Source organism: Falco naumanni, chromosome 6 (genome assembly GCF_017639655.2).
Source record: "Falco naumanni isolate bFalNau1 chromosome 6, bFalNau1.pat, whole genome shotgun sequence".
NCBI classification, from domain to species: domain Eukaryota; kingdom Metazoa; phylum Chordata; class Aves; order Falconiformes; family Falconidae; genus Falco; species Falco naumanni.
This window is the reverse complement of record NC_054059.1, coordinates 57,779,321-57,806,147: the sequence shown is the minus strand read 5'-3', so window position 1 is coordinate 57,806,147 and position 26,827 is coordinate 57,779,321. Positions and strand designations below refer to the sequence as shown.

At 41.3% G+C, this 26,827-nt stretch overlaps 2 protein-coding genes across 9 annotated transcripts in view; both read left to right on the top strand.

Moving 5' to 3' along the window:
- Nucleotides 1-15,685, top strand: part of NCOA7 (nuclear receptor coactivator 7) — a 98,121-nt gene extending 82,436 nt beyond the window's left edge. For 7 of the 8 annotated variants that reach the window (XM_040597786.1, XM_040597785.1, XM_040597784.1 and 4 more), the window contains 6 exons: nt 5,849-5,996; nt 10,404-10,529; nt 10,971-11,123; nt 11,671-11,766; nt 12,437-12,510; nt 13,406-15,685. In XM_040597786.1, coding sequence (XP_040453720.1) covers nt 5,849-5,996; nt 10,404-10,529; nt 10,971-11,123; nt 11,671-11,766; nt 12,437-12,510; nt 13,406-13,541 — 733 coding nt within the window. In that variant the 3' untranslated portion in view covers nt 13,542-15,685. The other variant, XM_040597790.1, reaches the window with a different exon arrangement.
- A 1,950-nt stretch (nt 15,686-17,635) lies between these two features.
- HINT3 (histidine triad nucleotide binding protein 3) lies at nt 17,636-24,566 on the top strand. Its single transcript, XM_040597279.1, has 5 exons — nt 17,636-17,781; nt 18,350-18,467; nt 19,823-19,892; nt 20,726-20,852; nt 22,776-24,566. Exons 1-5 carry the CDS (start codon nt 17,650-17,652, stop codon nt 22,821-22,823), a joined length of 495 nt encoding a protein of 164 aa, XP_040453213.1. The 5' UTR covers nt 17,636-17,649; the 3' UTR covers nt 22,824-24,566.
- The last annotated feature ends 2,261 nt before the right edge of the window (nt 24,567-26,827 follow it).

The window sequence follows — 26,827 nt, the reverse complement described above, 5'->3', positions numbered from 1 at the left end:
CCCTAGTGGATTTTGAGGAGTAGTAGTAGTAGGTCAGTATGTTGCAGATTTCCTCAAGGTCTTGTTCCTCAAGGGACAGAGATAGTAATGCAGAATTTCTTTGTTTATAAACATGTGTTGTAACAAATAACTTCCTCATTTTAGCATTGACTAGTTCCTCAGTCAAGAATTAAATCTCATTGGTTATCTATAATATAAATTTGTCAGACGGGCTTGGTTTACGTACACATAATTTACATTGATGTTGATGTAAAAGACATTGCACTGAGATCATGCTGCTGAGAGTGCATCTGCTTTTTTGGAAGTTTCTATTTTGAGAACAGGCAGATTTTCAAGGAGGGAAAGTAACAGCGGTTGAGCCTCGCTTCCCTTTTTCCGTCTTATCTTCCCACCCCATTGATTTCTTCGTTGGTTTTGTTGGTTTGGGGAGTTGGGTGAGCTTTGGTTTGGGGTTTGTTAACTGTTTCTGTGGGGTTTCCTTTTGTAGAGCAAGATGTTGGGTGATTGTGACTCCTATTATGCACTAGATACTAACACCCTGTAGTTAGTACAGTTGAAGCTGAGATCTGGAAGAGCTTGTAGCACAGCTAGCTGGAGTCAATACCTACGTGATGCTTCCATGTGCTTATGCAGGACTTTGCATAAAGAGATGATGATTAAGATGGTCCTGATGCTGAAGGGTCAGTCTTCCATGTTCCTGTTCATGGAATAAGTAGCATAAAGCTTAGATTTAGACTCCTTTTGAATTAGCCTTCTACAAATAGAGTCCTTCTAGACCCCTGATAAATAAGAAATCAAATTATGCAGATGAAACCTATGAAAACCTGTTTGTAGTTTATATCTTGTAATGAGGGCTCATATAGGCTTATATAAGCATATGAATGCCTACAATGCCTTAGCCCTCATAAGATTCATGAAGGATCATCATCTAGTAAGGCATGTTTAGAATGAAGTTGTAAGACTCAGAATTAATTCCTATTACTAGGCCAGGAGCTTTGTACGTGTACCGCAGGGTACACAAACCCTCCCACACTACCCAAACACACAGATGTGGAACTAGCCCCCCTCCCAGATGTTACTGACCTGAGGACATTAATTTATGGGAAACTAGTTTGCCTCTGCCCTCAAAAAAAGTCAGATATTGTTACATTATCAATAGAAATGGTGGTGGTGGTGATGATGGCAGTTTGGGACCTCCTAAATTAAAGTATATCTCTCAGAGGAAAAAGCAATTATGGTTCCCCCTCAAGAATCAATTGTAACCTGATAAGTTGTCTGATGTATTTTATTGATAATTGCCTTTGCTCTTTTTCAGTGCACTATATACCTACTTTAATATTTCTGGTTTCTGGTCTCTGGTTGTCGTTGTGTCTGTATTACCAGGATTCAGTTCCTCTTAACATAGGCTATCACAGGGTATCACTCCTGCAAGCTAAATAGTTCTTTTTGCATCTTGCTGTACAGCAGTTGGGTTTGTGTCACGAAGCTGCAACACTTGAGCATGACTTCGGAATGATGCACCAGAGATGAGCAGAGTATTTGGTGTCAAATGCCAAACTAAACACAATCTCATTCCTTCTGCTGAATGTTACTTTCTTGGTACATTCAAAGATCGTACCAAGTATTGTCATCAGTGTGTTGGTGCAGAGCAATTGCTCCAAAATTCAGAGCTATTATCCCAGGTCTCTAGGGTCATTCTGCCAAGAGTAAAGTACCATCCTGCACGCACGGCCTCTGCTCACAGTTCTTCAGCATGTGCTGCTCTGTTCGGATGCATTCACACACAGCTGATTTTGCCCAATTTACTAAGCAATGTGGTGGCATAAATACTCCACAAAGCTTTTGTCTTACACTGATTCTGTCACTTTGCTGTCGTGATCTTTGTGTCATGTTTTGTACTGTCAAAAATCAGTGTTTTAGTGAATGTATATCCTTCACTGTAAACTTTTCCTTTTACATTTGTTTTGTGCCCTCTGCATTTGTGTTACTATGAACATATTTGTAAGCATATTCACTTTCCTTTTAATCTGGGGGAGTCCCTTTTTAATCAGTGTCCCATCTTTCATTTTCGATTTCTCTCTCCTAGTTTGTTTTTTTTTAAAAAAGAAGTTTCCTGTTACCTTTTCCTTTTGAATAATTCTTTCTGGAATTATTAATTTCAGGTTTCTGAAGTTGTTCATTTCTAAGCACTTCAATTTTATTGATGTTTCTCTGTTAGTGCATGGCACACCCGTAAGCGCGTGATCACCAAAACAGCTATTGAGTTCTAGGATAAATTTCCTCGCAGCTGTCAAGTTGGCTGTAAATGAGTTCCTCAAGCAGTGGTTTTTCAATTTAAAAATTGCCTCAAGGTTCTTCAATTTCGTAGCTGGGAATTACCACAATAACATAAGGTTATAATTTTATTAACAACAAAGGGATGCTCTGCATCGCCTTTCAGAATGACCTCACTTCTACATTCACCTGTTCCTTATTTTATGCTGCTGCTCCTTAAATCTGGAGTGTCTGGATTTGTTTAGCATCTGTCTGTTGTCCAAAAGGAAAACTTAAGTTATGGACTACTTCAAATAAACTGAGCGTATACAGGTCTGTGGGGCTTGACAGGAAATGTTCTGAGTGTACTGGGGAAGTTGGTTTATCTTGTTGCAAGGCTGCTTTCTATCATCCTTTGAAAGGTTATGATCATTGGGGAAAATCCTTAGTAATTGGAAAGGCAAATCTGCAACCATCTTCAGAAAAATGAGGAGGATCTGTGGGAGCACAGGGCAAGTCAACTTCACCTCAGTTCTTGGTAAAATTATGAAGCAAGTTCTTATGGACACTGTTTCCAAGCTCATGGAAGGCAAGAAGTGATCAGAAATGTCTATCAGATTTGCAAAGGGCAAATTGTTTTTCTGCCAACCAGATAACTTTTCTGTTTGAGACTGCTAGCTCAGTGAGCAAGGAGAGAGCAGGGGATCGTTGTTTTACCTTGACCTTAGTAAGGTTTTCAACACAATCTCCCATAGTGTCCTTACAGACAAATTGTAGAGGTGACCTGGACAGGTAGACTACCAGGTGGGTGAAAAACTGACTGGACCTTTGGGCTCAAAGCATTGATAGCTAGTCCGAGTGGTAGCCAGGTGCAAGTAGTATTCCTTGGGGATTGGTACTGAAGGCCTTCACCAGTGACACAAGCACTGGGAGAAAACACACCTCTGTCATTTTGGGGGACAAATTTGGGGAGTGTTCATACACTGGAGGACAGGGCTGATGTTCAGAGGGACCTCAGCCCAGAGGAATAGGCTGACAGAAACGTCAGAAAGTTCAGAAGAGGCAAATGCAAAGTTGTGTGCCTGGGGTGGAGCTGTCCCTGCTCTGGTACAGTCTGGGATGGGTGGCCTGGGGAGTAGCTCAGCAGAAAAGGAGCTGGGGAGGTTGAGAGCAAACTCAATGTAAGTCAGCTTGCAGTAACGCAAGCTTCGCTTTTTCCTGCCCCTTGTAAGGAAGAGCACAGCCAGCAGCTTGGGTGGTGGTTATTCCCTTCTTCCTTTTGAACACAAAAAAAAGGGAGAAGAGGAAAAAAAAAGTAGGATGGTGCTAGACACTTCTCAGAATGTACGTGCATGCATCAGAGGAAATTGTGATAAGATAGAAGAGAAACAAAACATGGGACAGGTTAGGCATGGAACAGGTTGCATGGAGAGGTTGTGGAATCTCTTTGGAGATCTTCACAACTGCAAATGGACAAGACTGTGCAACCTCCTCTGACTCGGAAGTTAGCTCTGCTATGAACAGAAGTTGGCCTAGGTGATATCCAGAGGTGCCTTACAACCTAGATATATTCTGTGATTCTGAGATGAGTGTGCTGCTCTCCTCCACCCACCTGCATGAATGTGCTTTCAAACTGATCTTAGCCAGACAGCAGCAACCACTAGTTTTATTGTTCTTTCGTAAGGATTTGTAGGAAATAAGTAGATAGCTTTCCAGACTAGGACTACTGCACATAAAATGCACAGTGGTCAAGTTAAATGCCTTTTTCAGTTAAAACTCACATTAGTTAGCAAAGAGATGATCATACTGCTCTTTCTGAAGCCTCTGTGGGCGAGTGGAGTGGGGCATGCTGAGTGGTGCCTATTGATGTGGGAAAACTTCAGTTAGAAGAAAAGATCTTGACTAAAATGAGATGCTACAGCTTTTAGAAGTTCCTTCTATAGTTCATTGGGTTTAGATCTGTGCAAACTTGTAAGCAGTCATGTGGCTTCTTACAAAGGAAGAGGGAGCTCTTGGCAATGGGAGTGTGACCCTTTTTTAGCCTTTTCCAGGCAATTATTGGCAAGAACTATCCCAAAGACTTGATTGTTTGCACAGTACTACCTTGATCTCTACTCTGTGTGTGGTGCTGCAGAGGAATGAGCAGCAGCTAAAATTTTATTTTAATAGCAGCATTAGCTGCCTTGATGAAGGAGCTGGTGTTGGGTGTTTGCAAATTTAGGACAATTGTACTAAAACCGTATTTGGTTGTATATATTAAAAGTGTTTCACAGGTACAGCTCTTAGGTGATAAAAAACTTTTAAACTCATAGAAATCTGTTAGCCATGTACCACAGAAGTGTTTGTGAATGCGGAGAGGAGAAGAGTCAAAACTGATGGCAGTGCTAATTTGTTCCTCTGTCATGATTAAGAGGACATTTCATGATCAAGCAAAGTCAATCCTTTATTGTTTCTGAGGGTAGTGGAAATTGGATCCAAATTTCTTGAGGCCATAGTGAGTCAAGCCCATCCAAATATCTCACTTCATCTGCGAATTAGTGTAGCTATCATGAACGGGCAACAGTTACAGGGCTGTACGTTTACGTAGTGAGAACTGACATCAGACTGCAGCCCTTGTTTGTAGGAGTGTAGAACAAAAAACGTAGGCTTGATTGGAAAAATTTCTGCAATTATACTAGTGACCCTAAACAGAATCCCACTGCTGAAATTGTGTTTTAAGATTATTTGTGCAGATATATAAATAGAAGTAACTTGAAATATAGGGGGAAAATGTCTGAGTTTCTCTAAGATTTTTCTTGTTTTGTGTTAATCAAGGAATTGCTGGACAAAACTTCCTGGTGAATAACTGGAGAAGGATCCAGCGTCATAAGTGCTTACTGTCTATCTGCCCTCTTTAGTTAGGGTTTGATTTTTTTTTTATTATTATTATTATTATTCCCTGCTGGTAATTCAGCTTCTTGTACAGTGGATCCACTGTCATGTTCCTGTTTGAAATTGCATGCGTTCATTTTAATTTTAATGTGCTACATAAATTCCTTCTTCAAAAATCGTTTCACTGTTTGTGATGGATGTTATCAGAGAACATCTCTTTGAAGACAGTGATTGAGAGCTGACTATGTTTATGGAAGTGCACACAGTGCTGGAGCTGTAGCATTAGCGGAGCCATCAGTAACTGCTTGTTTTCATTATGCTAGTGGAATGAAGAATTGTTTCATGGTTAGCCTCTATAACTTTTAAAGAGCATCTAGAAATGTGATGTAGACTTTACTGTTAATCTCTTACGGCTTGTTTTATGCAGGAGATTAAACTAAGTGAGGGTTTTTGTGGGCTTAACTTTTGTGAGTATCACCTAATACCAATCAATTTGACTTCTTAACATTAATTCTGTGGGACTGGACAAGCCGCTTACTTTACCATGATGCTTTGTGTGTATAGCAAAGGGAGGAGAAAAATGTATTGTGGGGAGTGAAAGTAGAGAAACCCTGAAGTGCTTCAGGCTGCCAGGTGGAGGGAGCTATTGCCTTGTGTGGTGGGTATCCTCTTTGCGTGGTTGCCCCATCTTTGTCATAGTTGTCTCCTTCTCTTCTTTTTACAGGGTGGATCACTTGTACACGTTTTTTGTTCAGTGGTCACCAGAAGTATATGGGAAAGATGCCAAAGAGCAAGGTTTTGTTGTGGTAGAAAAGGAGGAGCTTGACATGATAGACAACTTCTTCAGTGAGCCCACTACTAAAAGCTGGGAGGTGAGTGCTTTCTGCCTTTACGTGAAGCATGTGCATATCAAATGTGCGTCCTCTGTTAAGAAGCTCAGCACTTCTTTTTTGATTATTTTTATGCTGTTTCTTTATATGAAGCAGCAAGTGTTACAGAAGACTCCTCAAGGCCTGTATCTCTCACAAATGTACTTCTATTCCTTCAGTTCTCCTTTCTTCTCTCCCTAGAAAGAGCAGGCAAACTGCTGGGAGCTCTCTGGTGTGTAACCAGCAGAAGTTATGTAAACATTTTGGTTATGTGATGTTAGCCTTTTACAAAACTATACAGGTATATGTTGTCAGTGTTGCTAAATTTGTATTGTATTTATATGCTAAAAGTAACAGACTCCTGTGTGCTGGTTGAAATGGACTGGTATGTGGTGATGTGCCAGACCCCTGCTTCTCAGGCACACGCAGTAATACTGTTTGAGTATTAGTTGTAAGATAGATAGGTTTTATCCTCGAACTTTGGCTTTTTCATATGGAGGCTTTTGCAATCTGTTTTAACAACGTGGCATGCCTCTGTGTGTGTTATCTGTCCCTTATGCATACAAAGTGTAGTTTCTAAGGGAAATAAGCTTGCATGCTTTTTTAATGGTTATTTTTGAATGCTGAAGCACTTGCTGTGCTAAGGATATGGGATAAATTAAAAAAAAATTAAAGAATCCTTAAGTGGGAAGTATCTGGATGGTGATTTAAAAAGTGCTCTGATAAATTGTCGTAAACATAAACTTCTTAAAAAATTCTACTGCTTGCTTTCCCCTCCGCCCCCCAGCATTTCTATCTTCAAAGTATGTTGTCCTGTTCAAAAGCAGAGCTCAGGAGTGGGGCTTGTAATTTGAAATGTAGCAACATGACCTCTAATCCCGAATAGCTTTTATTTTTGCAGTTTCATAGTTTCTTAATGTTGGTGCTTTGTGAACTGCAAGATGGAAAAAAAAAAGTCTTCATTCCTTGTTTTGCTCAGAGCTGAGTGCAGTCATCTATTGCGCTAGATTTCACTGTTCAGTTGTTATTTGCATACCATTTTCATCAAACCAAAATGAAAGAGGAGGACCAGTGATCCAAAGAACAGAGGTGGGAGAGATCTGGCCACACTGGGAACTTGTCTGTTATTGTTTTATCTAAATATGTACTGGGAGAAGAATTAGCTGGAAACTGCTTCTAACGGTGTGTCTCTCTTATTTGTAATATATTCAGGCTTTACAAATTTAAAGTAGGTCTGCCAGGAAATCTCTATGGAAAGTCCAAGTTTGGGCATGATTACTGTGAAAGTTTCACTTTCCATTGTGGGGAAACAGAAAGTGTGATTGTAGAGAAGCATATAAGCAATTCTATCACAACGTGCCATGGGCAATAGTAGTCTGTCACGCTTGTGGGCAAGAGCTCTTGCCACTAGAACAGGGAATTACAGTGGATACTGCAAAATAAGCAGGTAGATGATGAATGGCAAACAAATGCCTTTGAATATTCGCATTCTTTACTGTGCCAGACCTGACCAGGGGGAACCTTTTGTGGAGGTATGTTGAACTGTGTCCCTATTTGAACAGCATGAATGGTATGACACTTCTGTGCTAGTAAAAAACGTTCTCTCCACTTAAATGAATTGTAACAGGATATTTCCACCCTAGGTAGCTTGCTTTCTCAGTCCCATAAAATCTTGATTTTGTAGATCCAGTTACTGTAGTGGTTGATTCTTTTTGTCTGTTTCTGCTTTTGTGTGGTCTGTAAATATCTGATCTTGCAGATCCCTGTTTTTTTGCAGTTGTTGACACTGAACTTCATTCAAATACACGCTTCAGTTAGAGACTGAGGAGGTATCTATACATTGAAGAGTGGGGCTTGTCTGTCTTTGGAGTCAGTTTGCAACTTAAACTGCATTAATAGGTTTTCGGTGGTTGCTGATGTCTGTGAGTTTGGTTGCATTTTGCTACAGATACTTGTTACTGGTTGATTTGCTGTGATAGCCCCCCTGCTGTCCTGCGGGAGACTATTCCTAGAGAACAGCCTTTGAAAGAGGAGTTAGGTACTTTTGATTTATGATAAAAAATATGTTCATTAAAAAAAAAAAAGTAGTTTTTTTTCTTTAACGGTTTGTTTGTTTGCTTGCTTGTTTGTTTTTAAATTATCTTAATTTCGCAGTACAAACCTTCCCTGAAATTTGCCATATGAAAAATTTTCCAGCACAGGATCCTCTGCACTCTGAGAAGGCCCAGAACTGGATCCCACCGAGCCTGGGCCAGAGGGGTAGGGTGCAGATGTGCCGCTCTTGCAGTATCACCGGCAGGAATACTTGTACTTTATATGGGTGCACAGGGGCACATAGCAACACTAGTTCCGCAGGCTAGATTTTGCTCTGTGGTCCTGCCCTTTTCTCTTTTCCTAACCCCACTGTGTGCACTGGAGTGTCAGTGCCCAGATTCCCAGCTCAGGGTGGCTGCCCCGGGCTCTGCTCCAAGTGTCTGCAAGTGAAGGCAGGCTGGGTGTGAGTGCATGCAGCAGCTGCATTATATCGCACTGGAGATGCTAGGTGTGACTGACGGTATTAGGGCTTTGTCCTACTCACAGCAAACTCCTCACCAGCCATGGTCTTCATGAAAAGTTTCTTCTGTGCTTTGTGGTATGGTTCAGTCCGCACCTGGAGTCAGTCCAGTGCATTTACCTTCTCGCCTGTGGAGCAGGTGTGTGCAGGCAGTTCTTGGCAATTGTCTCAAATGTTGACAGTTTCTGCAAGTTCGAGCAGTGATCGTGAAAGCGCAGAGGAGTTATGCAAAACTTTATCCACGTGTAACGTGAAAGTCGCTTGGGAGCCGTATTTGCAGGGAGGTGCGTGGCAGTGGTGCAAGTGTGCTCTGCAGCCACATGTAGGGGTTCCTGCTCCAAGATAAGACCTCTGCAGTGATATGCTTATGGAAGGAAGGCAGTTTAAGGTTTTGCATTTGTTTTGTGGCTGGGCCTCCTTGGTTCCCCTTTCCTTTCTCACCAGCCCTATCTCAGAGCTCTTGCTGTTTCTTCCTGTTTGCCGTGGTGGAACCGAGCCCCACCTGAAGCCCCACAGCCAGTCACAGCGTGCCTCATGTCACCTCCCAGTGCCATGCAGAGCTGAGGCTCCTGTCACTCACTAAGCACCCCAAGCTTCACTGAAGGGTTAGCAGCTTTCCAGCTGTGCCAGGTGATACTCTCTGCCAGCTGGGAGGGCAAGCACCCCAGCAGCAGCTTGTTGGGAGCCAGGGCACCTGGACCACTGCTGTCAAGGGGCAACACAGGGTCCTCCCCTCTGCGATTAGCTCTGGGCACCATGGGTGCTGCCAGCTTGGGAGCTCCTGTCCTGTGCCACGTTTGGGCTCCTGTTTGTTGCCCATGTTGTGTGGGGTTCAGGGTTTGTCCCATCTCTCTCGGCACCTTGTAGACTGCTCAGTCCTTTTATAGACAAGCATTAACTATATGGACTTGCGTTCTCTTTTTTGTTTCCAGATTTATAGGTAGTATGGCTTACCTGTAGTTGCTGGAGACATGTCCTTGCTTCGTTCTAGAAGTATTTAAATTCAAACTTGATGTTAGAAATATCTATAACCTTTTAAAATATTACAGTGTGCTGTCTTTATAAAGCCTTAAGCAAAGGAATAAATAGAAGTTTCCAAAGAGCTGTTTGATAATTTGCATTGACCTTGACTCTCAGAATAGTATTTTCAAGAATTTATGTAAACTGGATGCTCAAAATCTTGCTTAGTGCATTTCCTAAAAGACAGAACTTTAAAATATCTGTTCAAGTTGATTTACTTTTTTTTCACTACTTTCCTATATGTTTTCTGTTTCAGTTTGTAAACACAAAACCATGTCTGAGTCAGTAAAGAAAACCAGAAAAATTATGCTGTTCTAATAAAAAGAAGTGAAATTTTAAACTTTTAAATCTTCTCATGCATTAGCAGCTAAGAAAATAATTTACTCCACTAGCTGCATGAGAGAAAACAAAGAAGTTTCTGTGTCCTCCTCATTTAGACTCCTACCAAGACATCTAGTTCAGATGCATATAATGTGCCTTGGAAGAAGTAGGTGCACTTTAGCCTTCTGACATGGGACCAGGTATGTCTGAAACCAACCACTTGATGTCACCTAGTTACCTCAATATTTATTAATCCCAAAGAACTCTACAGCTCTGGGAGGTCACCAGGGCATGAAGAAATTCTGGCCAGGCTGTCTCAAAAACACCTTGACAGTTGTTAAGATTTTCCCCCTTTCGTTAAGGCTGCCTGTGCATGATATAACCATCCCGTATAGTGGGTTTTGCTCCGCAGTGTCACAGCTTGGAGAGTATGTTGTTTTAAATTAGTTTGCTTCAACAGAGGATCGACAGTGTAAGAGCTATGCTTTAGGTTGGACGCTTGTTCTCTTTCTCAGATCATTACTGTAGAAGAAGCCAAACGACGAAAGAGCGTTTGCAGTTACTATGAAGATGATGATGATGATACTTTGCCTGTCTTAAAGCATCACAGCGCTCTCCTGGAGAATATGCACATAGAGCAGGTATGGCTAGGTGCTCTCTTTGCCGAGTGTGGGATATTTTTCCTTCTGGAGGCAATACCAATGCTTTTTAAGAATTTGGAAAATACTTAGTATGTTGTGCAAGGTCCTGTTTGCTGCAGCACTGGCTCACCTGGAAAGCTTGTTTTTATGTTTTACAATTTTGGGATCTGAGTTGTGATGTTGAGGACTGGCAACTCTTTCGATGCTCAGAGAGGGGGTGCCAGTTTTGAAATCTCTTTCACAGGTGATGTGAATGCAGACTGTTGGGCTCAGAGTACAAGGCCACGTGCATGTGGCAGAGATGTTAAGCAGCTGGCATCAGCTGCTCCCTTGACAGCAATTTTTTGGCTCACGAGCCCCTGCAGAAAGGGAGTACTCATTGGTACCACCTGTGACTCAACCTGTTGAATATGTAACAATTTCCCCCTGTTCGTTGCCCAGCTTGCCCGGCGCTTGCCCGCACGAGTGCAGGGATATCCGTGGCGGCTTGCGTACAGCACACTGGAGCATGGGACTAGCCTGAAGACTCTGTACCGTAAATCGGCATCTCTCGACAGTCCAGTTCTCCTTGTCATCAAGGATATGGACAACCAGGTAAGGAATGCTTGTTCTGCGGGGGTTGGAGTGAAAGGGCAACGTTATAAAAAGTAATCATTATAAAGAGCTAGTCATACTATAAAGTGACATCATACCAAGTAAGATACTGGCGTTTTCTTTTATATTTTCTGCTGCTTAAACTAAATTTACAGGCAGGAAAGTACATCAGCACTAATAAAAATACCCCCCAGCTTTATAATTGCAATGAGTGCTCCTTTTAATAGTGCCCGTGAAGTATCTTCTGTAGGTATCTTATTTAACGAGCTGTCACAAATGATGCCTCTGTGGAGGTCTGGTACTTCAGTAGCTCCTAGAGTCGGCGTTCCTGTTGCCATTGTTGTCATCTGGCTTTTAATTTGCAGGTTACAAAAGATTTGCAGGAGTGCTTGCTCATTTGATGTACTTCACTAGTTGGTTCTTCTAACATGAAACAGCAGCTCAGTTGTTCTTTAGAAAGCGTTTTGAAATGTTTGGTGGTTTTTCTCTTGAATTTTGCTCACACAACACAGTTCTCACAACTACTTCAATTGGTTTATTCTAACAGATATTTGGAGCATATGCTACACATCCCTTCAAGTTTAGTGACCATTATTATGGCACTGGTGAAACATTCCTATACACATTCAGTCCAAATTTCAAGGTAAGTGGGTGTTCACTTTCTTAAATAAGATTTTTGGGTTGTGCTTTTGAAACATATGAGATTTTTATGAAGAGTGCATATTTGAGTTTAGATGTGCTGGCTGTTGATGGATGCAGGTAATCACTTGTTGCTTCAATGCAATGTTTTAAGTTTAAGCAATAGTGGTTGATATTATCTGAAGTGATGAGAGGACGGTCTGTAAGGGCGAGGAGAGGGTTTTAAGTGACTTGAAGGGGGAAGCAGGGAGAAGTGAGGAGTGGGACTGTCAAAGACTCACCTTGGAAGGCAGTGATGAACAGGGTAAAGTTTTACATGTGTTTAGGATCACAGTGACAACAAACCAGAGATACAAGTGCTACTGAAATACCCCTTATTGTTCATGGCTTATGCATTTTTCAATATTGAACACATTGTCCCTTTTTAACAGAATGCCTGTTGATTGAGAAATGCAAGCAGAATTTTAAAAAGGATTAGGGGGCCTTGTTCATAGTTCTAAATACGTATTTTTCCTTTACTTTCTACCTATTACCTCTTCCCCCTCCCTTTCAAGAAAAAAATAAAAATAAAATAAATCTACACCAAAAAATACCTACTAAGAGTCAGTCCCCAGTAGTTTTAGAACACAAGAATCCTTACAGGCCAAATGTTTGGGATTTATTCCACTACTTAGGTATTCAAGTGGAGTGGAGAGAACACATATTTCATCAACGGAGACACCAGCTCTCTGGAGCTCGGAGGTGGAGGGTGAGTGACTATTTGGTTTTCAAATAATGTGGCTTTTTTTTTTTTTTTTTTTAATGATAATAGGGGCAATGGTAGTTGCAAGAAAAACTAGTAAAATGACTGAACTTCTATTAAACTCTTTAGGGCAGATAACTTCAGCAATCTGATTTCTGCTATAGACGCAGCGCAATTTCCATTGCTTGAAAAGAGTGAGGCAAGTAGGGTTTGTTGTGGGGTTGGGGTTTTTAGCTAGGAAGAAACCAGATGTTTTGGGTAGATATATGTCTCATTGCTGAAGAGGTTTGCCACTGGAAGATAATCTCTAATGGCAGTTTTGCCATCAGCTTCTAAGGTTTCTCACGTGGTCCATATTAAATTGTCGTTATTCTGTTGATGCACGGAGCAGGGATACAGACAGTACTTACAACAGGTCCTAAGTTTCAAAGATCAGTGGGTATGAAATCAAGGGCTAAGTCTATATGACTAACGAAAGCTGACTGCAGGCTGCACCGTGGGACATTGGACATGGTTTGCATCGGGAGTGTATAAAAATCCCTCCTTCTCCTGAACCAGAAAGGGCCGTGTCCACATCCAGACAGCCAAGGAAGGGACCCTGACATCTGTGCCCTGGTGTCGGCCACAGCTGGCGGTGCAGACAACCAAACGGCACAGGGGGGTCGTGGGCATGTGCTTGGTCCTGCACTCTGCCCTGCTTGCTGGTGCAAACACAAGTTGAAGGGACTGCTCAGCGAGCTTATTGGCAAGCGCTTTGCCAGGACTGAGCTTTTCACATTCAGTCTAAGATGTCCTCAGAATTACCTGGAGTCCTCTGTATCGCTCCTCTGGTTGTTTCTACATCGTCCAGTATTTTTACTATTACATATAACCTGAAATATGATGTGTGTTTCCTTTTTAGTGGCCGGTTTGGCTTATGGTTAGATGCAGATTTGTACCATGGGCGAAGCAACTCCTGCAGCACCTTCAATAATGACATCTTATCTAAGAAAGAAGATTTCATAATACAAGATGTAGAAGTATGGACATTTGAGTGAAATACTGACTGCCTTAAGGACTGGATCCGTTAGGCACTTAAAAGCTGACTAGAAGGTGCAGGCTGCGTCAAACGTTACACGCTTTTTCCTGAAGTTTGTACCAGAGCATGACTACGCAAAAAAAAATAAAAATAAATCACCCCAACCAAGCAACCCAAGAAAAAACAGAGCTGGTTTTGAGAGGCAGTAAGACAGAACAGTAAGAGGTCAGTCTGAAGTGTTTTTTTACTTCCTCCTCCAACGCTCCTCCATCAAAAATATGAGGCTTATGAAAACATTCATGGTGTATAAGTTGAAAACTTTTTCTGTAACTGTGAAAAAGATCCTGTGGGAAATCTGTAACTATCTAGTACATTCCATGTGTATTTATGTTCAATGTACAAATGCCAACCAAAAATAAAAGGTTACTTTACCAAAATCTACAGCATACTGTTTGCCATGGAAAAGAACCAGAAATCAGTGTACACAGCACTTAAGGGAACATGTTTTTAAAATCTTTTTATTTATTGTTATTGTATAGCAGATTTTTTTTTTAATTTTATTAGCTATGAGTTTTTTCTTTTTATGTTTCAAATACCAATTTGATAAATAATTACTATTCAGGTAGGTTTCTTATGCATTGATGTTATTCTGAATCAATTTATTTGATTTCTGAAGTTAATTTTTATATTTTTATTTTGTAAATGAGATTTGGGTTTCATTTTACCCTGATTAGAGGGTTTGTTTTCTGGCAGAAACACTTGAGTGCATAATTCTGTTCTGTTTTTTTTCTGAGATGAGGGAGAAGGTAGATAGTGCTTGTTATTAACTCTGCTGCCACATCCCTGTTAATAGATTATTATTTTGGCAGCGTATGGAGACACTGGGCAAACTGCCACCTGGTATAGACTGTATCAGCTCTGTTGCAGTCAACAGAATTGGGACAGCATGCTCTGAGCATCTGCCCTAGACTGTTTACGAAGGACATTTCTAAGAGAGGATTGTTTTTCTGTATCACCACCAAGTGATTCAAAATAAGCCACCCACTGTGCTTTTATGAGCATTTCTCTACAAATTTAATAATTTGTTAAGGAGAAAATACAATCAAGATTTAGAGAAGAATGCTATTTTCCTAACAGGCCAGGTTATCTTAGTGTAACACTTCTTTTTTCTTAGCAATTATATACATGATCTTCTTCCTGAAAAAGACTTGAAGCAGCAGGCTGGTTTAGGATTTGACAGGCAACTAAATATTTTTCTTTGCTTTTCATGAAATAATCAGATACTTCTCCCCCTTCCCCCTGCAATGCTGAAGAGAAAATACTCCATGTTACAAAATAAAAATTTCAGTAAATAGGGAGACACTGACAGAGGACTGGCAATCTTCACTGTTTGCTAAGGAATTCTGCTTTCCCATTAAGTTGCGGTTTTGTTTACACAGTCCAGGCCCAACCAACATTAGGATGCTGTCCTGCTCTTAGGCTCAAACGTGTCATTGTCCTGAGAAAAGCAGGTTCTAGAAACAGTAGTGTGCTTCCATGCATTAAAACAGTACAGTCTAATTTTGGAATAGTATTAACTGACAAGTACAACTCAATTTAGTTACTGCTCTTCCCGTTTTGAGTAGATTAAGAAGAAGAAAAAAAAGCCAAGTGATTTTCTTTCAAAAGCATTACTAAATCTTAATCCTGCACAGAAATTTCACAATCTAAACCCCAGTGCTATTATATACAGTAAGCCTGTAACACGCTGCATGTGAGCTTTTCACACTTCCCTTCTACGTGTTCTACTACAGCCATAAAAAAAGTTCTTACTGGTAACGCTGTAAAATATTTTGGAAGTTGCTAGCAGCATAATGCTTTGAAGATACCAGGAATATCTAATACTGTTTGCTCTTTTAAATGGTGGCAGAGCAGACCACTTAATAGTTAAAAAAAAACCCAAACAAACCCAAACCAACCAAGTTCAACATTTTACGTACATTTCACTATTGCTACTTACAACTGACTCCATTATATTATCCTTGTCAGAGCATATCTAAACGCTGTGGTCTATATTCAAAACTGTTGTTCAATCAAAATTCTGTGACCCTTGAAACTATGAATATTGAATATATGTAATGCAGTGCTATCACAATATTTTCAATAAAGGAATTTATGCATTCAGAAACTTGTTACAGATGCTTTGTCTTTTATTCACAGACTTTAGTACATTTTAAAGATGAAAGGATGCAGCTTAAGTTACAGGTTCTCCTGACTAATACCTATGCCTCTCCTCTAAAAGAGAATTCCAGCAATATCGTATTTTAGAAGCATGACTAAGGAGATGGGAGCTTTTGGGTTGTTAGATTTTTTTTTTGGTGTGCATGTGTGGTATGGTATCTCCTAAAATAGAGCTGTGTTTTGAGTTCACTCACAGACTGTGACAACAGGCTAAGAAATACCAGTAAACAATTGACCTTCTTTCAGCAGTAATGCTTCTCTCAGCAGTAACAAATGACATGTATTCCCCCATCTTTTTTGACCAACCTGTTCCTGGAGGTCAAAAGTCCATATACATCATTTGTGTATGCACCCTTTTTATATTGCTAAAGTGTTCATGGTTGGTTTTTTCTTTCTGTCCAAGTAAGACAAAGGCATACAATGGCTTAAAGTCTTTGGTTCTTGGCTTTTAGTGGTTTTGTGTTATACAGAGGTGGCATTAAGAAAAAACGAACTACAATTATGCATGAAACGGAACAAGCATGCTGTGAACCTTGCTTTGAGTGAAATGGCAGAAAGAATTTTCTTAATGTAAAGTAAGAGGAAAATTACAGTTACTAGTAATCTTTCTCTCGGAGGGAGAGTAAAAGCTTGTTCTTGCAACGTGAAGCATATGTACTTTACTGGTACTTGGATAAATATTTTTGATTCACAACAGCGTTAAAATGGTCATTCACCGTAAGGCTTGTAAGTACCCAGGTAAGTGTGGATGTTTGATTTGATGCTGGTTTCTGTGCAGTTTTTGTACTGGATGTTTTGTACAAAGGCGGCTTTAGAGCAAAGTAAAACCCAGTTGCTCTCAGAATAACCCTCATGTATAAACTTTGCTTGCCTGTTTGTAGCAGGGAGAAGGAGCAGGTTAGCTCACTACAAAGGGATTGCCTGGTGCTCTACGGGTTGGTTTCTTCAGGTAGAATAGCTAGCCATGTCCCATTTGTACAATCACTGCTTGCTCTGAAAGAAAAAAGTTTTTGAAAATGCCCATTCTAAATTTTGCAGCTTGTTACCTCTTCAAACACTAGGGCCTATCGCCTGTGGGACAGGCACATTGTGCCACTTGGGCTGCATGAAGAGCATCAACATGGAAAGTCTGTGGTCAGGGATTCTGCAGCTCTGCAACTCTGGTCTAATGAACAGCGCAAGCAATTTAAAATACGAATTATTAAGAAAACATTTTTGGAAATTGAAGGTTAGCTGCCACTTAGGCGTACTTTCTGTCTGCTGTGGAAGCAGTTGATATGATGAGGGTGGTGGGGCACAGGCACAGGCTGCCCAGAGCATCTGTGGGTGCCCCATCCCTGGCAGTGTTCCAGGCCAGGCTGGATGGGGCTTTGAGCAACCTGGTCTGTGGAAGGTGTCCCTGCCCATGGCAGGGGTTGGAACTAGATGATCTTTAAGGTCCCTTCCAACCCCAGCCATGCTGTGATTCTATGATACTCTCATTTCAACAGATTCTCATTTGAGCAAGCTCAGAACACAGTCAATTTTATGCCTCGTTTGTATATGATGATTTGTTTTGTTAGTGAAAAGGGCGGGCAGAGCTCACGTGCGCTTAGCGGTGCCGCAGGGCTGTAACTCGGCGGCCGGCCGGGCGTTTGCTGTGAAGCGCCGAGGAAGCTCCGTGCTTGCCCTGCCGGGAGGCGCCGGGCCGTGCCGGGCCGCAAGGACACGGCCGCCCCCGGGCCCGCACGGCGGCGCCGCCCCTCGCCGGGGGGTGGGGGACGAGCCCCCCGCTGCCCTCAGCCCGCAGCGCCCCCTGGCGGCGCGGGAGGCGCTGACGCAGGCGCGGCGGAGGGTTCCGGCCCCGCCCGCGCCTCTCCCGCCGCCAGGGGGCGCGCGCGGCCCGGCCGCCGGGGGGGCGGGGGAAGATGGCCGGGGACGAGGCGGCCGGCGCCGCTGCGGGGCCGGGAGCCGGGAGCGCCGGCGGCTACGACGGCAAGTGCGTGTTCTGCAGGATCGCCCGCCGGGAGGAGCCGGGCACGGCGCTGCTCTCCTGCGAGGTGGGTGAGGGGCGGCGGCCCCCGCGGTGTCCCGGCGGCGGAGCTCCCCGGCCGCCCCCGCCCTGGCCTCTCCCGCGGGTGCGGTGCGGGTCGGGGGCAGCGCCGCGCAGGCTTCGTGGGCTGGGTCGGGCCGTTGTTGTCCGTTGCCGGTTTTGAACGCAGGGCCGAGTTGCGGCTGTCGCCGTGCGGGTCCCGGTGCCCGATCTGCGGGGGGCGAGGGGCAGGAGGCGGCGGCCGGGCCGGAACGAAAAGCCCAACGCTGGGGTCCGGTGCCCGCCGGCGGAGGGGGGTGCGGGGGTCCGTGCGGAGGCAGGAGCCGAAGGAAGATGAGTGCCATCCTCCGGCGTTGGCACAGCGGCTGGAGCACCGAACCGGGAACCCCGACTGCAGAGGTCAGCGGCGGGCACGAGCCGTGCCTGTTCCGTGTAACAAAAACCTGAACCATTTTTTGCTGGTTGCCTCCAATATGACATTAAGCGTCACGCTGATATGGGGAAGATGGACTTTGTTAGCAGCTCCGCCAGTATCCTCCTCCTAATCAATTTCATGTCCTTGCATCCTTTTTTAGTATGAAGATCTCGTTTGTTTTAGAGACATCAAACCTGATGCCCCCCACCACTACCTGGTGGTGCCAGTGGAGCATATGGAAAACTGCAAAACACTAAAGACAGAACACATACCTATAGGTAAGGCTGCAAGTGTCTGTTAACCGAAAGGAAAATAATTTTGTGCAGCCTTAAGCATCGTGTTGTCAAATAATTATGTCTTTGAGCACCATTTGGTTGAGGGTGTAAACGCAGAAATAGATGGTGTGAGTGAGCGTAGGTAGGGATGTGTCCTTCCTGGGAGCTTCCGTGTGCTGTTCTGCAATAGCATATTTTTTTGTGTGGTTCTAGAAGAACATTGCGTGAAATCTCTTCCTGTGGAGTATAGATGCCTGTGCACTTTGTTGGAACTGCAGCTTTGTTTTTAAAGCGTTTATGTGCTGTTTCATTGGGTTTTCTTAGATATATATGTGCAATTTTAAATTATATGGAAAATTACAGAAGAATTTTATCAAATGTATATTTTTTAAAAAGTGCCATGTTTATTTTTCAAGGAAAAAAGAAAGGAGAAAGGAAAATAGTGTTCCAATAAGCTTAAATAATTTTGAAAAAATTAAGTTCTAAAATATTGAAGCTATGATTTATTGTTGATAAGACACTTTTTTTCCTTTTTCTTTTTTTTTCTTTTCCCTTTTCTTTAAGAAAACATTGTTCTGGAATTTGTTTCACAAGAAATGCCTGGCTGCGTGCTTAGTAACAGAAGAAAGTACAGACATACACGCGTGAAGCGATTCCACCTTAGGGAAATTTACAGGTGATGCAAGAAAAGGGTTATAGTTGTGTGTCGCAAGACTTGCATCACTGTATTTCTCCTCTAAACATAGGGTAGTTTTCTCCAGAAAAAAATTTATGTATGTGTTTGGCTTCCAGACAGTTTCTTAGACTTTTGCTTTGAGTTTTTGTATTAGCGTTGTGTCTTTTTACAGGGGTACACTAATGAATCTTTGTCCTAGTAATAAGTAGGATTGACAGTTTTTATTTTATTTTAATTTAAATTTCTGTACTACCTCTGAAACTTCCTAACTTATGCCTGGCTGTACAGGACCTAGAGATCAAAGTCCTGTAGCTCTGTAGAGATATAACACTGCAGTTCGTGTAAACATCATTATGATCACTCTGTATTTGGGGGTTTTTATAAGGGTGTGGTGATAGCGTGGCTGTGGTCAAAGTTCTTAGAATTTAAAAGCATCATTAGTATGGAAATTGGTAACAGTGGCGATTTCTGTGTCAGTTATTGGACAACGCTGTCTTGACAGTCTTTGTTTGATTATGAGTATTTACAGTACTTATATTTTGAAAAAGTTACATTTGTAATCTCAGTGTAATCAGTTTGTTGAAGTTAATATTCTGAATAATACCTTGTTTAAATTACTTGATGACATATAATGTGTAAGATATTACTTAAACATTACATGACATTTATTTGTGTTTAATAGTGAAGAGAATGATGGAAGTTGGAAAAGCTGTCCTCCAGAAAAATAATTTTAGCGACTTGGATGATATAAGGTATGTAATGGAAACCATCTGTGTTTATTGAGTATGTTTTTTACTTTTCAGAATGCTCTTTTAGAGATGGTGGCAACAACTGCAGTAACTGCAGTACTATTTATTGAAGAAATCAGGTCTGTGTTCACTTGTCCCGTGACTTCTGAAGTAGGATGTGCTGGTATTGGATATAAACTTTTTTTCTGATCAATTTCCAGGGCAGATTGCATTCCAGCTCTGACATTCTTTCTTGACCACATCTTGGGATAGGGAGGGCCCTTCAAACAACTTACCTAAAAGGCTGCTCTTTAATTACATCCTAAAAATATGCTTTAAATCCTAGATTTCGGAAGGGTGGTAAACTTTGTCCTGTTCAAGCAGGGCACTACATTGTGTTTCAATCGTACCTGCATTAATTTAAGTGCTGCACCCTTTAGTTTAAGCCAGTGCCTTTGATAGCCAAGTAAATTTTAACAGAATTTAAATAGTGTAGAGTATAGGGAGCTGAGCCTTCATGATTAAAATAGGTAGGAGCTACATTCATCTAGTGACACTTGGCTTTCCAGCTGAAAACTAGGTATGGTATATTTAAGATACATTTTGTTAAAAAGGAAAGTTTACAAAATAAAATGTATCTTAAATACAGGCATGTGAAAGAGGAGGTTAATAGGCTTTTGAAAAAGTTCCCTGAGAGCATAATGAAAGAAAAGGGCATGGTTTTGTTCCTGCCTTTATGTACAAAGAAAACACAGTGAGTGAGTTGTTAGTTCAGTTTATTATGTTAAGTAATATACGATGTTCTACTTCTTGAATTAACATCGCCGGTATTTTTAACTTGTTTTTCTCTTCTGAAGAATGGGTTTTCACTGGCCTCCGTTCTGCTCGATAGCCCACTTGCATCTTCACGTCCTGGCCCCAGCCAGTCAGCTGGGATTCTTATCCAGACTTCTTTACAGAATCAACTCCTACTGGTTTATCACAGTAAGTGTAATGCAGATGTGCTTTGCGGTAGGTTTTCGATTGCAAGCTGAAAATGCAGTGTTTTTCTAACATTTTAACTATGTCCCAAATTTTTCTGAGCAATTATTTTTGTTATTACTGTAATTATTAATTACATCTATTTTGTATTAACTGTTTGAGATAATATAATGGTAAAAACCTTAACATTTATGCTTCTTAAGGGCAGTGGAGTTCCAGTAACAGCAAGCAGTACAGTAGTTTTGGATCTAATGTGTGGCTTAGGTTAATGTGATGTGCTTCTGAGGACACTTGATAAGTAGTTACTTAATTTACAAGGATAGATTCAAATGCGGTGGACTGTATTGTATATACCCTGGTTCATCGGATTTAGGTGAAAAACATATCCAGTTAATGGTTGTTTTTATCAGTTCACATGTTTTTTTTAATCTTGTCTTCAGACTAGAAGTGTCTGCTTTACAAAATCATTGTTTGTAGTGATTTATGTCAGCAGAGATAAACAACAAGACTGAACTGGCACTGACTAAATCACTTTGAAAATCTCTTCCTCGAGGACTAAAGCTTATTCTCACTGCTTTCATGCAACAAAGGAACCTATCCTTGCAATGTAGCTACAGGTCCTGGTCTCATTGCACAGCCCCAAAACAAAGATGCTGAAAAAAGTCTGTCTCATCTAAAAAGAATACAGGCAGCCTCTTATATAAAGAGGAAAAACTTGGCTTCTTCACAGTGGTGCCTCGCTGGAAATCTCACCTAGCTTGCCCAGACATGTCTCTGGTGTTTTGTATGGCATCACATAGATATTTGGCCCTCAAATAAGTATAGCTGTGTAGTTTTACTGCTTACTATCTTGGATTAGCACAGGGAGATATGTACCAAGTTTAGTTACCCAATATGGACGCACTTCAAAAGATACTTTACCAGATGTTCTTGAGTTGGTTTTGTTTGGTTTTTATTTAATTCTAATGGCTTGAATATAATACTCGTTTAAGAACACAAAATGAGATTCAGGTAACTTCATTTTCAGTTGCTCCGTGCTTTATCTAGCTTTATTTGCAAATAAACTGCAAGAGCTACTTAAGTCCTGTTAAGTTGTTCCTACTGTAAATAGCTGATTACATTTTTACTATGTGTATTTAAAACATGCCAAATTTAAACTTTTTGCCTTTTAATGAGGTTCCTTTGGAGATCTTAATAAAACCACAAGCCCTAGTTCAAATTCAAAGTTTAATTCAGTGGGACTGGCAAAGAAAAAGCTGCCAGTAAGCGGACTTGTTTTAGAAGTGCCTGTGTTAGTCTCCATGTGCCCAATTTGTCCTGCCAGAACAACACTGGCAGACTTCCTTCTACCCTGAGCCTTTCTGAGGGCTCTGTGGGCTGGTGCTGTTACAAAATACAGCCGTCCCAGCTGTGCACTAGATGCATAAATAGCCATATGATGAGAAATACATGTGTGAGCATAATGACATATCCAAAGAATGGATGAATATCTCGTGACATGAGCCACATACTGAATGCACTCCATCCCTCAGCAACATATGTGGCTCGTGTGTGCGGCTCGTTGGGTGATGAGAGGCCACAACATGCCGTTCTGGAACATCTCCCAAAGAAAGAATCTTTGGTCTCACAGCTGGGTTGTTCTGAGCACTGCTGTCTTCTGAGGTCTTTAAAACCACACTGCTTATCTGCTATTTATTTGCTCAAACATCCTCTCACTCTCATAGGTTCTGGTTACTCTTCTGATCACCTAACTGAAAAAAAGTGTCTGCTGTTTAAAGCAATCATTGTATTCTGCTTCTCTTGTATGCGTTGTCTGTAAAAATGGAAAGTGAATGCTCTGTCAGTGTCACTGTTTTTGAAATGGAATTTTCAGTAAACTGGATGTCCATGGTGTAGTTAATGAATTGTTTTCTTTCTTTTTCATAGGCTGAACAACTGATTGAGCGACTGCAAACTGAAAATGCTGCCAGCTGAAGGCACTCTTAGCCTTGTGTCGCTACCCAATTTGTTCTTTGTCGTTGAACTCTGAGTTAAGGTTGCACAGTTTGATGTTGCCAATAGTATACCAGGATTAAAAAAAGCTTTAGTTCCTTATGAGGAACTACCCACATAATTTGTAGCTGCCAGCCTAATTCTCCCATTTGGATACTTCAGTAAGTGTACTTCTCTGACAATAAGGCAATGTATTTTAATTATGATTTTATATTGGTATATATATACACACATAATACCCCCACACACATATGCCCACATGCAGAGAACTTTTCCTAGTAAAAGGCAGGGTATAGCAGGACAATGTATTGCAACTAAGCCAACAAGTTACTACTAACAGCATGTACCTGGTACCAAAGGAAATATTTGTTGCAGAATCAAGCTTTTATTTTGAAGATACATTGTTCTGAGATTGCAAGTAACATTTAAAACATTTAGTTTCCATCAGTTTTTGTGTGTTACTTATGCCTAGTTGTTAGTAGGTACGTTGCTGAAAGTACACTACTAACTTTCTGGTGCTAAACCACTTCAGTATATTACCTGTCTTACCTGCATGATAGTGACATAGTAAACGTTAATACAACAGGTGCCCGAGATGTGATAATGCTATATAACATAGAATATCGTTTAAATGTATGTGTAAGTGGTTGTGTGTCGGACTTAAAGATCATTTCCCTCTTACATAGACAATATTTGAAATTAGTTACTGTATGTTTACAAAAAATGTGAAGAGTTCAGAGGAATTGATTTAATATACCACTCTTCTGCATGATGGTAGAAACAAAATCCAAATTTTTAGACGGTTCTGACATTGTTCTCACTGGAAGTTCCTTGGAGATTACTAATGCTTTGGCTAAATTTGATCTCTAAATGAAGTCATAAGAGAAATGAGTCTTTAGTGCAGTGAGTATGTGGCACGCTTGCATAATAGCAATGTGATTTGAATTTGGGATAGCAGGGACTCAGCCCAAAATTGGAACATGTTGGGTTGCTTAAGGGACCTGCTGAACATTTGCCAGCGCTGTATGACTCTAATCAGTAATGCTAGCGCTCTGTTTTTCAACACTATATTAAGGCAGACTGGAAAGTTAAAACTCCAGAAAACACGGAGTGGATTTTCTTCATTCACAGACTGTGTCTCTTGGTGCCTAACTAACCAAGTGTCCTTGGCTGATGCATTTAGATACAGTGGAGGTGATGATGGTCTGCTGCACCTGCAAGCTTCCCTGAACATAATCTTCTCAGTGTCTTCCACTGACCCGGCACCTGTGTTGCCTTAGTGGTACAATGTATTGTAATACTTTACTGTAAGCTACATGTAGTAATACTTCAGAGAGTTCACACCCTTCTGAAGAACAGCATTTCCTACCCAAAAGAGTTACAGCTCTCTTTTCTGTAAGATCTTGTTCCTAACGTCTTATTATTCTTACTAGTGGGCACTCACGTCATTTGCAGCCCTTCAGGGGTTTAATTTGTAACATTAGGAAGGAAGAGTGCGAATTAAAGCCACTGAACTTTAATTGCTTCTGTGCAATAGATTAGGAGGTTTGAGCTGGCTCCTAGCTGTGTGAAACACTTGAAAATTAAGATCTTCCAAGAGTTAATACTGAGTATGTGTTCTGATTTGTAATTAATTTATGTAACTCTACTTAACTGTGACATGTAATATTTAAAGTACCAACATGAACTGTTGTCAGAAAAGATTAATAAAAGAGTAAATGCTCATCTTGGAATGATCTTCCAGTGCAATGGAATAGTTGACTGTGGGTGTTGACCCTGGATAGCCCTTTGCTTGCTCTTCACCCCTGACCCCAGCAGGATGGGAGAGAGAGTAGGAAGAGCAAAAGTGAGAAAATTCATGGGTCAAGATAAAGACAGTTTAATAAACGAAGAAAAGAGGAAGAAAGAAAAGCAAGGTATGTGATGCACAGGTAATCACTCATGACTTCCCACAAGCAGGCTGGTAGCAGTGGCTGCCCTCACCCTCCACTCCCCTAAAAACCCCTCTCCTCAGCGTTTATTGCTGAGCCTGACGTTACATGGCATGGGGTGTCACTGCTGGTCAGTTTGTGTCAGGTGTGTGGGTAGTGCCTTCTCCCAGCTTTTTGCCCACTGGAGGGGCAGAGCAGGACGAGCAGGTGGCCTTGATGCTGTGCCAGCACTGCTCAGCAGCTTCCAGAACGCTGGTGTGTTACCAACATTGTTTCAGCCACAAACCCAGAAGCCGAAAACCTTGCAGGCTGCTCTGAAGAAAATTACCTCCATCCCAGCTAGACCCAGTACATGTCAAATGCACACGGAAGCGCAAGGGTCAGCTTGTATATTGTACATTTGAGAAGGGTCCCTCTAGTGACAGTAAGGCTGGAAAGGGAAAGGTAAAAATCAGGATATAACCTGGCTTCCAAACTTTGCTGATGAGCAAGATAGGGAATTCAGCAGCAGCAGACAGGCCTCAAACCAGCTCAAACAACAAAGCATTAAGAGAGTCACAGTAATTACTGAGATGAATGCTCAGTATCTCATTAGTGTTTTCCAGCATAGAATTGTGTTCTATTTTCCTTCTGTATTGACAAGCATTCTTGGACTCGGCAGATAATTTTTTTTTTAATTAGGTGAATAAATATTTTCTCAAAAGCCTATCCTAATGCTTTGAACATGTTTCAGAATTACTGGCTGGTCCCTGGAAAAGGCAGTGGGCAGACCCCATAAACTATGTCACACTCTCCTACAGCAGCATTATAGCAACTTTAAAACTTCCAAAGTCATCTGTAGAGCTTTACGGTGAGCAAAGATCAATCAAATACTCTTGGAGAGCGGAGTCAGCAGCTCTTACTCTCCAAGAGCCTGGAGAAGCAAAGGCAAGTTGTTTAGCCACTGCTCCTGGCTCTGTTGTTCTTTGATCCAGTATTAGCAGTCCTGAGAAAAGCTGCTTTTTTGACTACATGTTTAGGAATAACAAAGCTTTATTTGTACTCTTTTGCTTAATTGTTTTACATAAACTCCCAGCCTAATGCGAACCCAGAGAATAACGCTTTTATGCTGAAGTACTAACTGCTCCCTCTGAAAGGATGAAAGATACACATACCACGCTGTTAAACGTAGAATAAATAAAAAAAAGTTTTGAATCGGGACAGCATTTTCAATGTGATTAAACTGGTAATAGCTCCTCAAGCTATTATGAAGTCTTCTTAAGTGTGACTTGTAAATTAAAAAAAAAAGGGGGAGCAAACCAGTGAAAATTGTATTTGAAATTAGACAAACTTGGAAACAATAAAATGCATAAAAGCTCAGTTGCTGTCATTTCAAACTGATGTGCTACATTTATTGAAGTGCTAAAAGTGCTTTCAGTGTTTGACAAGACAAAACACAGATAATCCCTATACAACATACAGTCCAAACCAGATGCAGAATTCACAAACTTCAGGTGGAAGAAGAGAAAAAACCACTGAGGGAGCTTGCCACAAAGATGTGAAGTTTAGGAGAGATTTGAAGAGCTGGAAGTTACTTAAGGCAAGAATACCTTTCAGAAGGTCAGTTTACTTACTACTCCAAATAATCTGTAATAATAAAACAACCTCATGTGCTACAATTTTTGTAAAAGTAGCGTCATAAGTTCTGTTCCATTTATTCTGATGGGAGTCTGCTGGAAAAAAGTTGCTCGTTTAAAAGTTTAAATCCCTGTTTCATTTGTAGGTGCCAATCTAATCTCCACATCACAGATGAGGAAACAGAATTTTGTAAAACTTGTAAACTAGTAACTAAATTGTTGTGTCTGTTAGATATGACACGTTAGTGACTATACAAAATTCAGGAGTAGGTGGGTTTTTTTCTGGAGTGAAAAGCTGACCACTTTTGTGGTGTGTCAGGAGTGCAGCGGAGGAGTGCAGCAGAGGCCATGTAAGCATCTAACACTACTTACATGGCAGGGGAAGCCTAGACACCTAACATTTAACTATTTGAACCAGCCTTAACTAAGAACTAATAAG